The sequence below is a fragment of the Paramacrobiotus metropolitanus genome, unplaced genomic scaffold (genome assembly GCF_019649055.1).
Source record: "Paramacrobiotus metropolitanus isolate TYO unplaced genomic scaffold, Prichtersi_v1.0 Parri_scaffold0000009, whole genome shotgun sequence".
Lineage (NCBI taxonomy): Eukaryota > Metazoa > Tardigrada > Eutardigrada > Parachela > Macrobiotidae > Paramacrobiotus > Paramacrobiotus metropolitanus.
In genome coordinates, this window is record NW_026570229.1 from 1826955 (window position 1) to 1840089 (window position 13135).

A 13135-nucleotide genomic window follows, 5' to 3' on the forward strand; every position below is an offset into this window, starting at 1 on the left:
GAAATTTGGTTATACGCATGGGACGCTTTTCAACCGCTTTTCAGTTTTTGTTTAGCAATGTCTCTAAACTTGATTGAATTTGGAAACTGTTGTATGTCCGAGTTTTTTGGAGTGTGCCGGGACGTAACACTCAGTAACCGTTGTAACGAGCTCGTTACCAACATGTTACCTGTGCAAATCTGTCAAATGAATACAAGTAGTTGTTTAATTTAGATAAAGAAAGTACTTCTCATGTCAGTAATACTGATATACTGCAAAGTACTTCGCTGCATTACTTGATACATAACCACCAAATTGCTTTATACTAAAGGAATACTGCTTGGCCAATCGTTGTGTTCAAAACAATAACTCAACTGGAGTGCTCATATTTTTTAATAGAGAACCCAACCGAATAAACGGCTACAGCGTATGCACTTTGAGATCCCAGGAGATATCACTCGGAAGTTTCAGTACGCATGGGATGCACCAATGATTGAGCGGAACATTGCCATTCTTATGTCTAGTACAAAAGGAAACAAACGTAACAGGGCTGTCTTGCTGGCTGCACTAAACAAAGACTCTGGAGCCTGGTTGAATGCGTTGCCCGCTCCGTGTCTGGGAACATTCCCTACAAACGACGATGTGCGAATAGGTATCGCATTGCTGTTTAAAATAAGAAAACCAAAAAACGTAATACTGCCAAAACTATGTAGTTTAATTTTGATAACTTTCGTTGTTTTGTTTAATTGCTGTAATTTTTCTCATTTGTATTCCTTTTTGTTTTTTGTCAAAATTCTGTGTTCATTCAAAAAATTTTACATTGTTCGCAGAATAAAAATGGCAACCAGTTATATTTGGAACCAAAACATATCAACACAGAATTTCAATCGGAAACATGTCCTGTTTTTTCTAGAAATCTGTCGATTACGCATTAACACGGAGTAATCATTTAAAGGATAAAATTATATTTTCCCGAACAAATCAATAGAAAATGACTAATGGGCCACCTGCTGACGGTCTACAGTATTACAGACAATCGTATGCACCGGAGGTGCATAACTTACGAGGCCACGCTGTCGGCCGCAGTCTACTTGTAATTACAGTATATTTATAAATACATCATATACATACATATACATACATATAAATACACATAAAAACATAAATATTTTTTACTAGTAGTAACGCGTACCCCATGTTATTATTTGTACCTTTACGTCAGAAATTACGGGTTAAGCTTGTACACATTCTAGCAGTTCAGCATATAACAGCCAACTCCGAACCGGCATCGATCGATGCCACGAAGGGGACACTATTAACCCGTCTATAGCGTCCCATTACCATCCGCGTCCAACACAGTGTATTTGCCTACTCAACTGGATTATCGACGGTTCCATACACCCGGCACCGCGATCAATAACAGGCGATGAATCATATATACCGAGCATATTGCCGGTGCAGTGGAAGTATACATGACGCAGCGATGCGCCATACGCTGTGTACATGGATGCGTGTATACATTGCATGGCTCATCCAGTTGCGGAGAAGTGTTCTTAAGGAGCGCGCTGATTGTGATTCCCATCTGCATACTGATTATCCAGTTTCGTGGTTCAGGGTGAGAATCGTGGAAAAATCTCCATACAACGCTCGTCAAGGATCCGTCTGCTGTTCCACTTTGGCGATCTGCTTGAAAAGCCAGTTTTCATTTGATATCTAACGTTCCTCCCGATCATTTCTACTGTCTGCTGCGGTTTTATACGCTGATTGCCCAGGCTGATTGTGTCTCTACGCTGCATTTTGCCAAGTAAGTAGATACCGTGAAACGCTAGGGTTTGGTTCGAAGTTTGGATAATTTTGCCTTTTAAACGTCAATTTTCAAGAACTTAGGACTGGTTTTTAATGAGGTAAAAGTTTTACTGGGATTTTTAGTCTCGAACAGCATACGCATTTCTTTTAGACGGAACAATTTTCCACGATTTAAATTCGTTAAAAAATCGTTTATTATTCGCGGGTTTTTTAGCTCGCAATTGCGAGGAGCATATTCGCCTTTCTTTTTCGCACAAAAATTTTCCTTGATTTAATCCAACTCAAAACATTCTTTTTCTTGTGGATCTTTTATTTCTTGAGCAGCGTAAAAATAATTTCTTCGGGCGGAAAACGTTTCTCACGCGTTAATCCAGTCTGGAACATCAAAGTATGTTTTATTTAAACATTTTTAAATCCCCCAGGAGGGTCATTTTTTTAGGCGGAGAAATTTTCCCAAGCTTTGATTCAGTCGGAAAAATTTTATGTGCAGGTTTTTTTAGTTTTCGAATAGGATATCAACAGTTTTATGGGTGGAGAAATTTTCCCACGCGTTAGTTCAGTGGGAACAACTTTTAATTTGTTTTTTGTTGTTTCGACTTTTCTTGCATCGTCACGGCAACGTAAAACGCCGATTTTACCAAAAACTATCTGTATGAGAATTCGAAAGGAAAATTATTTTAAAAAAATATATTGTAGAAGTAACTTTATTCAGCAATATATATTTGAAAGGAAATCAATTTTAAAAAAAAACATCAAACTTGTATAAAATATCCCTTTTTAGACAGGTTCGTCATTACATAACCCAAAACCGCAGTAACATGCCCGTAGCGGTGGCGAAACCCATTAACCCCGGCTGGGAACGCAGCAGCCACGCCTCCAACACCTTCCACATCACGGAAGTGATCCCCGCGGGCGGGGTCCGGGCGGAAATCCCCAGCATCCTGGCCAAGACCAAGGAGGGCCAGGCCCTCCTGGGATCCACCGTCACCAAGGTGACCACCACCCACACCTCCACCAAGATCATCACCACGCGTATGGCCGTTGGGGATGACACGGAAATTGCGCGCATTATCGACACCAAGGGTATGTATAGTATCATAGACGCTAATGCACTGTTGGCTGAAAACAGCACATTAATCACCGTTTGACTGATCCCGCGCGCGCGGCGCTAATCGGTTAATTAATCGTCAGCTGGGTGGGTTCCCACTTCCGGGTGCGTCTGCGACCCGCTGAAATGCACAAAATTATTGCACAACATTTTTAACGGTTGCGTGCTGTAGAAAAATACAATCCTGTACGTTAAAAATTGTCAGAAAAAAGAAAAATTAAAATGACAGCATTTATATAAATTATAAAATTTGTAAAATATAGTTTTCCAAATACCAAATAAATTTGCGCTATACATTTTAATCAGTAGTTATAAATGTGAATCATTTCGTTAGCCTGCTCAATAAGTAAACTAAAGCAAACTTACTTTATGGTGAATTTTGTAATACTTAATTTACATAATATAATACTTAATATTGCAATTGATTTACACGTAGAATTGAGTTACCTCGTGTTTCCAGTAAAGCTTTCAGATTGTTTTGTTGAACTTTCTTAAAAATTTTAAAAATGGCCAGCTCGTCAAAAAAAGCGTTTTAGAAAAATAATAAATATTTTATAATTTCAAAAATATTATATTTTCAGCGATGCAAATTGCTCCGACGCTGCCGGTGGATCTGGATGAGAGCGCCGCGAAGGACGTCACCGACGGGAGCGACGGGCGCAAAGTGAGTTTCCCGCAAGACACACTGCAGTCGGCACGGGATTCCACTTCGACGGCCACCCAGGCCGTGCTGTTTTCGGGACGGCTATTGAAGAACGGCTTCCGGCTGTTCAAGAACAACTGGCATCCCGTCGACGCGGTGATTACACGGGACGGGGTGCTGGAATGGACGAATGCCGACGCCAAGGATCATTCGCATAGTATTAACCTGAAGGAGCTCCCGGCTGGATTCGTCGTTCTCGGTCAAGCCTGCTTAGGTAAGCCATAGTAATTTTATAATAGTTATTTAACAGACGTTTTACGCAGTGAGAAAACATATATAGAAATTTAAAAAAATAACGGCATAAGCAAGAAAATAATTCTAAAGAAGAATTTTAAAGACTGCAGTATTGTGGACCTCCCGAGAATTTATGAAGTTATAAAATTATGAACCTATTTAAAAAGTGTAGAAATATTACGAAAAATACGCGGCAGTTTAAAATATTATGTTTACATTTTAAATTCAATCTAAAATAATCTTAAAAATTAAAAAAATCAAATTTAAAAAACATACGCACAATAAGTTTTAAAAATACAAACTTAAAAAAACAAAAATTAAATAAGAAAGCGTTTTTCAAAAGAACTATTTAAAATTTGTTTAAATAAATACAGTTAGCTGGAGATTGTTTTCTACATTTAAGAATAAATCAAAATAATTTTCAAAAAAATAAATAAAAATAAATAAGCTTGAAGAAGTAGACACATTTCTTTGCAAAGAAGTTTAGGTTTTTGTACTGTGATTTGCGTAATTGTAGCTGGTTTTAAATTTCCAGACATTCCAGCGTATCTCAGCCCGAAACTGCCGCGCGGTCTCAACTCGGAACACCTGGCGGCCATCGCCCAACGCACCCCCAAGAACAAACTGAAAACCTACTGGTTCCGCCTGGAATCCGACGACGAGATGACCCGTTTCAAGACGGCGCTGGTGCAGATCGTCGGTACCCATCTCCTGCAACAGACCGGACCGGAAGTGCGCAAACTCTGGACCAACCCGGAGATCACCATCACACCGCCGCCCCCGGACGTCGCCGCCACGACGGTCATCCCGGCGGTGGCGCGCGGCTCCACGGCCTTCCAGCACGCGCAGGTCCTGGCGCCCATCACCGACACGGAGACCCCCGAGGAGGAGGTCAAGGTCAAGCAGCGCCCCGACACCCGCGTGGTGGCCGACGAGATCATCTCCGAGACGCGCCGGCAGGTGGAGACGCCGCGCAAGCGGAATATGACGGCTAAGGAGGCGTTCTTTGCGCAGCACGACAGCCGTTAGAAAATAGAAAGGTCACAGTTTCGCGAAACTAGTTTACTCAGTTTTCTGGAGTGTATTATGTTTTCCGCAACATTTTTATACGAGTGCACGTGTCCTGGTTGCCATGTTTGAACCTCATTTTTCTATGGTATTATTTGGTTTTCTAGATCTTGGTTAAGGTTGGAACAGTGCTTTTATGAATGGTGCTGTTGTCCGCTTTGCGCCATAATCATCGAGCTTATTACTCAATACTCGTAGTTATTATTCAGTTATCATCATTTTTACCCACACTGCTGTGCAGTAATTATGTTTTGCAACATGCCTCTTGTTCCGTGAATTTTTGCAAAATCCAATGTTTTATGTGACTATAAAAATTTGCTGCGACTATAAAATTTGATTATAATATGCGTTGTTTACGGTAGAGCAGATATCGACAGATACAAATACATAATAGCACTGATGCGTACAACTGTTGCATGGTGTACGCTACCGTAAAATGTATAAAAGTTCAAATCTTCTTTAAATCGACTTATTTCAAGCACGCCGCACGGGTACAAACCATGTACTCGTAAGCACTTACTCATACAACGTACAGTACATCATTAATATTCCACTCGGAGGTAGCGAGTGGTGCAAAAGTAATCGCATAATATTGATGACCATTACTATTCGAAACTGGTGGTCTTACACGTTGTACAAATTCTATTGCTACAATATGATAGGTATTAGGTGCACTGGTTCAACGCATTCTGAATAAAAAAATTTGTTGGAGTTTGTCATGCTGCATAATTACTATTTCTGCGTACGGATAGCTGGATAAGTGATAACGATAACAGTTACTACGAGGACATTTGGGTGCTGTGAACATACCCTGCACGATTAGGCTGCGATGAACAGCCGGCTAAATTTATAGCCGTTTGCATTCAGACTGTGATAACAGTAGCGTTGCGAGCTACGGCTAACCAGCTGTTCATCGCAGCCTAATCGTGCAGGGTATGTTCACAGCACCCAAATGTCCTCGTATAGTACCTGCAGTCTTGTACTACCGAGTTATAGGCTTTAAAAGCGTCCACGCAACATGCAGTTAAGAAAACAAAAAGTCTACAACACCCGGTGTTCCCAAGCGGTCACCCATCCAAGTACTAACCGGGCCCGACGTAGGTGATCTTGAAACCCGGCACCATTAACCAATCCATTTTATCATTTTCCAAACTTTTAATAATAATAAAAGACGTTCAGCCTCAACACCATCAATTTGTTATCGGATTATTAGATGCTGCATATCGGAGAAGTTAATTGTCACGGCAATAGGTATCATGAAGAGAGTACTCTGACTCATCGAAATTAACGAGAGAGGCATTTAATGGAATGTGCTTGTTACAGTCTACGGGGAAATACAGATCCCTTTTTGTAAAGCCAGTATTACGAAACGCTTTCTTCAGCTTATAAATCGCCCCGGGCTCCGTTTTCCACAATAACTTGTTGTCAACCTTCAACCACCGTCGAAACCAGGAAAACCGACAGTGACAGTGGAGGGATTCGACGTGCGTGCGGAAGCGATCATCGGAATTCAACAGTTTCAGCGGTCCGAATTCCAGGGAGAGAATTCGCAGATGCAGGAGGTCCGTAAATGTCAACCTTTCAATTGACAAAATCGTTGATTCCTCGAAGATGATTATCTGTAGATTCCCCGACTGTTTAAAATCAGCATGTTTAATTTCTAAGTCGTAGCAGGAATGCAAGCGAAATTCTCGGAGTTCGGTGAAGCTCAGTTCCGTTAGCTTGCCGGACGTGCGCCCGTTGACACAGATCTTCAAGGTAAACTGAACCACACGCTTCTGTAGGGATGCAAAATTCTTGCTTGTGATCAGCGGTCCATCGTACAACTGTACACGCACCGGACGAATTGGGGGTTTTGATAGGACCCCGATAATGTGCTGCATCTCAGCGAGGGTTAACGAGGAATCGCAGTTCAGCTCAAGACCCCAGAATCTTGCGCAGGTGGCCACGTCTTGTTGCATGGGCCAACACTTGTGCGTGAACTGGGCGGCACACTGGTCTTTCGTCATTGGTTTGTTGGAGAACCACGATAACGACTCCGACGCAACTACCTCCATCCGCTGGTTTCTGAAATCTGCATGCAAAATTTGTCGAAAACCTTTACGGTGCGATGTATGAGGTTGGGCACACAGGCACTTCGTCGACCGTCACCAGATCGATCGCACACGGCACAACCACACTACGTCACAAATTTCTTCGGTTTTCCAAGGTTTTCTGAGGTTTCGTTTCTTATGTTTTTTTTTGTCTCTTAGGTTCTCAAGTTTCTTTTTTTCTTAGGTTCCTTATGTTTTTTCACTGTCGCCGCCATGACAATCGACACTGGCTGTTCGATGTACATAGTGACGGTCGACGAAAAGTACGTGCTACCAGCTATTGTAACCCATGCTGCATTAGCAAAAGTAAAGTGAACATTACGGATTTTTAACTCGGTAAATAAATAATAAGCCCACCTCTGTTTGAATCTCTGGTCGGGTCCACTTGCTCTTTGTTCGATAAGTACGCCAATGCACTGCGAACGGTACTCGCCATCAGTTCCGGCTGTTCGTCTTCTCTGGATGATTCTGTGCTGCATGGATTAGACAGTTTCTTGCTGACGGGTGCCAGGTTCTCGTCTAGGCATCCGTAGGCGATTTTGAGTCGTAAGACATCCAGCATGCTCAGCTGCTGGCGATGGCCAATATTCAGCGGTGCATGGATCTTCGGCACGATCACTCTCTGCTGGGCATTGAAGGCAAAATCCGTGGGTGCATAGTGCATTATGGATTCATAGTCGTACGGCAGGTTAAATACCGGCATATCCTGGAGGATGTCAAAATTACGCTCGTCTGTACCCTTCTGCGCGTTGTGCAGAAACACATCCACGTAGAAATTGCGATCAGGACGGCTATGTTCATGGTAGAAGCCCAGCGCGTGGATTACTTCATGCATGACCGTGCCGTTCCCCATGCATCCCTTTCCGAGAATGACCTTTGTCGGTTTACTAGGTGTCCTTCCTAGTTCAGCGGTGCATCTGAAACAGAGGTAGCTGTTTTCGCTGCAACTAAGAGATCGGACTATGGATTCATAGAGTATACATACAACGCTGCACGAGATCGAATGAACGTAATATATTCCTCCTGATGCTCTCGCTGCTTGAATCCGATACAGCCGTGCGTTGCCTGTTCTATGGCGGTCAGGGCAATTTCAATCTGCTGGCGCATCTCAGGATCTGCACAACAGATACAGTTAGTTGTTAGCATTCTCGAGCAGGAGTTCGCTATATTATAAACTATTTCGTCCAGTCTCTCTATAGTTTATACATGGTTCTTGACGTGTACGCTCCTTACCAAATGCAGAATGCATTTCGTAGGGGACACAGTTTCCACTGTGGTTCCAGTAGTTGTAGTCGTATCTGGGCATGCGGCCAATGAGTGCGGAAGGGACTGCCAGCCGGTTGGCTTCGGCGTCGGTCTCGACGTCCTCGCTAGTGGCGGGTGGCCACAGTATGTCTTGCCACGGTGGCAGTGTTGACAATGTCCCGGCAGACTTCTTTATGGCTCCTAAATCTACAGAAAAATCTGCTGTAACAAATGGAACTCTCTATGGTTTCTTCTCCGTGTTTGCAAAATTCAAAAAAATCGGAAACTTTTTTAACTTTACAGCTGGACTGAAATATTTACACCCATACATACATACACGCTATATTGAACTGAACTGACAGAATAGCATACCTCGTATTTTGCGCTAATAATAATTAATTAGTTAATTAATCCTACCGATGCTTGTTATACTTAACCACCTAGAGATGCGGGAGCACCATCCGCCCTGCCTAAAATTGCAACAAGTAGTAACAAGACAACGCGACGCATTGGTCTCAAAAACATGGTATCGCTCTTTTGCAAATAAAAACCGCGCATCGAAATCTAAAAGCATCAAAAAGTCCAAGATTGCCGTGTGGTACCGATACAAACAGTTACGAATATTTGCAATTTGCTGCATAATTTGTAACAAAATTTATTATGATTTACGTGATGCAGTTTGACTCGCCAGTATTTAGGTAGGCTTGAAGGATCGGCGCTTGACCATGATGTTCATACGCGCGTCAATGTTTTCGATGACCCAGAGATTAGCTGCCGTCCGCGGATGATGCATACGCGAAAACATGGATACGATCTGAGAGCAGCTGATCGCATTCATGCGTCTGTCGTACACAGATCCGATGGCCCCAAAATGCGACACCCACAAACACACAAGCACGCGACTTGTCCCGTTCTTTAGGCTGTAAACGACGTCGCATAGTCACCGGGCCCAGCATGAACTATGGCTTCGTATACTTCACGTGTAGGATGTGTGCCGCGCTTTCTGAACCGAAAACCCTGTATGAACCGCTCTTAGCCGATGCTGTATGCGCACATAACCGTTTAACGTTAATGTGATAAATTAGATGACTCCTATATAATACACGGAAATTTATTTTGGCTGTAGTGTACGCGTACCGATGCAAAAGTTAATGGACACGACATTCTCCTGACCAATGAAAACGTGAGCCAAGCATCGTCTGTGTTCGTTACAGAACTGAGCAGGCAGTACATGCATGCTACTGACCGTCAATGGATGCTGTCAAGTAGCAGTGCAAGATCACACTCTTAATAGATGCTCTATTACTTTCTTAAAAGACGGTTAATGTTGTCAGTACGATGTTTTATAGTACTCTAAATTTGGTATTAGTATACTGCTATATTCTCTAATCCAAAGGCTCTTTGAAAAATAAATCTCGGCCCAACCTTTAGCTACGTTGATTTATTGCTTTCGCTAGCCAACTCAAAAACTGCAGATCATAATAAATTTCTATGTAAGTATGAAGCGAGCTTCGCTCAAATTAATCTAATTCGGAATAAAGCCATCATTACTGACAGAAATTAAAGCGATTACTTAAAGAGTTTATGTCAGTGCGGCATTTCGGTATTTAATACAACACTGTTGTAAATAACGCAATACAGTTGGGAGGGCCCATTATTATAGTGATGGGATTATCAGGAAAGCAAAAACTATGCAGGCTGCCCTATTTAAAAATTCATACTTACACTTTTTGTTAATATTTATTTACCGGCATCGTAGAAAGCGGGCGGGTATCGCGGGAACACTCCGTCTTGTCTTTAATCAATATCAAGTGGAAAAACAATTGACATGTCCGTTACTTTAATTACCCCCATGAATCGCCGGTCGACTCATTTAGACGGTATAGCTGCGGGCGTCCGTGACAAGTCAACTGCCTTCCGGATATAAACATTCTCCGCTTTTAACAGCTGTATGTACAGTTGTACACAAGCATTTTCAATGTTGACGATTTGTTGCAACTGCGGCCGCGATTCCGTTAATTGACTTCATATTTTCTGTAATTCTTTCTGACTATCTGCGTTCTCTACCCTGACTGACAGTCTTGACAGAATCTAATTTTGCACTTTAATTAACATCTCAAGACTCAAGTGGAAAGCACACCCGTACTGCAGTGTTTCGATACAGTACTCCATTAATAATAATCCGGTCCTTATTAAACTGCCACAATTATCGGCCGCGATATTTGGAGCGCAGGGAAGTCTCTGATATGCAGGATACTGTCGATCCCATCGTAACAACGGAACCCGCTTTGTCGCCGTCCACCGCCTGTGGATGGCCGGACCGCAACGAATCCATCGTCTTCAACAATCCCGACGTGATCTACGCGGACCAGGTGCTGCGTCCGTTGTGGATGTTTCTGTGTACGACAGGCAATGTGCTGAACATCGCGCTCCTGCACAGTATTCACACCTACCAGACGGTCTTCCTCGTCGGGCTGGCATGGTTCGATCTGACCTGCATGTAAGCATTTCCGTACAAAATCAAAATGCGCAATAAAAAAATACTTTTTGATACAACAAAATTCAGCTCATAACGTCCAAAAAACCTACCTACCGACCTATCTACAAGTACCATAATTCAGAAAAAAGAGTAGAAAAAACTGGGTAGGAATTTACGGTGCTATTTTTATGTTGCAGGTGGGCGTGGTTCAGTTTGTATATCGGGGTAAATTAACGCTCTACAATTTTACGGATAGACAAGTGCGGATAGACATTTTTTCTAAGCGTGATACCTACGGTCTATCTGCCTCGTCACGTGTATCTGTATTAGGGATTCATTTGGAGAGGTGACGCACTTCCCACTTTCATCCGCGTTCTGGCCGCTGTCGGCAACACGATAGCACAATGCTCGGATTGGTTAGTGATCTGTACGGACTATATTCCGCGACGGGGTAGAAATTAATATTCTGTTAATTTAACAGGACTCTGCTGGCCTTCAGTTTTACCCGCGTACTCTGCACCATATTCCCCTTGAAAGCCAGATCGTGGTTCACCATAGGCCGCGCTCGGATTATTCTCGTGGTCATCCTCGTCCTGTCAACGGCCACCTGGCTCTTTGACTTAGTATCCTCCGTGGCATTCCCGACTAATCTGACGGAGCACTGGCAGATTGAGTGGCTTAATGTTCACATTAAGGGAACGGTAAGGCAAATAAAATGCTGCAGTGCCACTTGTTTGAAACGTATTACGATGGTACAAGTGGTGTTCAGTGCTGTTATCGAAAAAAAAGGTCACCGCAAAGAATAAATCACGATTAGGTATTTCCGTCTCAATAGGCGAAGAACATACAAATAAACTACGGTTTTATGCTAATGTTATGAGTGCAAAATAACGGTTGCGGAAAACCGTAGCTCAGATTATAGGGTTTATTAGAATACCGGTTAATAAATTTTATATATTTTCAGGCGGTTACCGAACTAGTCACCTTTTTCGCCATTTTTGCATCAAACATCTTCGTTATCATCTTCCTGAAAATCCAGCAAATCCAGCGACGAAACCGTCTGGGAAACCCTACGGAAAACCGGCCGATATTTCGGCGACGGCAGACAGCCGATCGCGAGGAGCATGGCAAGCAACCCAACGGTCACCATCGCACCTTCTCCATCCGCTCCCATGTGAAGAAATCCCAGACCACCGCTACCGTCCGCATGTTAACCGCCTCGACTTTTCTGTACATTCTCACCAAGAGCCCGGTGGTGGTCTACCAGATCATGGAGAAGATGTGCGTGGCACGGATGACGGATTACCAGTATTCCATCTTCGCCGGCGTGTACAACCAGAGTATATTTGCCGGGTATTCCATACAGTTTATCCTGTATTGTGCGGTTAATCCGCCCTACTTGAAACGGGCGCTACATGTGTTGTTGTATTGTGAAGTACCGCCACCGGCCAGTTCGCCGGCAGGGTCACACCTCCAGTCCACGTCCAGTGGGCGCAGCCTGCGGCGGAATTCGTCGCACAAAGCTCCAGAGCCGGCGCACAAAGCTCCAGAACCGGTGGGGATTTAAATTGATGAAGATTCAGGAGTTCGGAAGTTGTCGAATATGTAGCTGCGGGAAATATGCTTCGCTAACAGAACGCTTAAGTATTTATTTTTGGGGATTGGTAGTTAAACCGTACTTTAGTGGTGTTACTGCAACTATTAAAAACGGAGCTGCCCACAGCCCAGAGCCTACGGACGCCGATAGACGACATCGTCACACGGAAAGGAACTACATTTGTTCCTGTTCCCGTATCAGCGACTTACACAGCATCCTTAACATAAAGCAAAGATAACCGAAATAATACAGCTCCTCCTGGTTGACTGCAAAATTTGCTATTCACCTTTTCGAGCTCTAGCTGTGTGGGCTGGAAAGGATGGAAGGTCGACTAAAGCAGCTATGGTTGCGATTATCAGATTCCAGAAATTAAGCCTCACTTGCGAGGTTTATACGCATACAGATACCCAACTTACGGCTGAACGATACGGGTGGTTAGCAGCTATTTTTGTATAAAAGGGGCTGATAGATGCTGAGGCAAGCATTCCCTGTATTTGCTGCCGTCACCCGGCTGGAGTACGTTGTGGCTCAACATGGTGTGTAGCCACAACGTTTAACATGGTGCCCCTGAATTTACCGTAAGTACTGCCGCAATGTTACACTTCAGCCGGGTGACGGCAGCAAGTACAGGGAGTGCTTGTCTCCACTACTGACACCCCCTTTAAGCTCGATTGCTTTTGAATACCCGGAAGGTAGTGGTATTTTATTTTATGAAAAAAATCCCTAATGGGCTGGATTTCTACGGACATGCAAGTTTGGGTTTCATCAACAGCAACTTGCAAGTAAACGTCCTCCGGATGATAGTGACGATTTATTAAATACA

General features: G+C 43.3%; 3 protein-coding genes across 4 annotated transcripts; 2 read left to right on the forward strand and 1 right to left on the reverse strand.

Annotated features, from left to right (window-relative positions):
- Positions 1–1534: 1534 nt before the first annotated feature.
- On the forward strand, positions 1535–5203 carry LOC129583042 (uncharacterized). 2 transcript variants are annotated; one of them, XM_055474731.1, is made up of 4 exons: positions 1535–1783; positions 2567–2868; positions 3475–3810; positions 4366–5203. In XM_055474731.1, exons 2-4 carry the CDS (start codon positions 2604–2606, stop codon positions 4857–4859), a joined length of 1095 nt encoding a protein of 364 aa, XP_055330706.1. In that variant the 5' UTR covers positions 1535–1783; positions 2567–2603; the 3' UTR covers positions 4860–5203. The 2 variants fall into 2 exon arrangements, with proteins under 2 accessions (XP_055330706.1, XP_055330707.1); XM_055474732.1 differs by having other exon boundaries at positions 2571–2868.
- An 852-nt stretch (positions 5204–6055) lies between these two features.
- Positions 6056–8906, reverse strand: LOC129583077 (meprin A subunit beta-like). The gene is made up of 5 exons (XM_055474785.1): positions 8677–8906; positions 8225–8443; positions 7977–8106; positions 7349–7908; positions 6056–6972 (listed from the first exon to the last, which is right to left on the reverse strand). The coding sequence occupies exons 1-5, from the start codon at positions 8792–8794 to the stop codon at positions 6131–6133; spliced, it is 1869 nt and encodes a 622-aa protein (XP_055330760.1). The 5' UTR covers positions 8795–8906; the 3' UTR covers positions 6056–6130.
- Positions 8907–10225: 1319 nt separating this feature from the next.
- Positions 10226–13131, forward strand: LOC129583065 (uncharacterized). Its single transcript, XM_055474763.1, has 5 exons — positions 10226–10736; positions 10913–10940; positions 11046–11131; positions 11197–11416; positions 11680–13131. Exons 1-5 carry the CDS (start codon positions 10483–10485, stop codon positions 12280–12282), a joined length of 1191 nt encoding a protein of 396 aa, XP_055330738.1. The 5' UTR covers positions 10226–10482; the 3' UTR covers positions 12283–13131.
- The last annotated feature ends 4 nt before the right edge of the window (positions 13132–13135 follow it).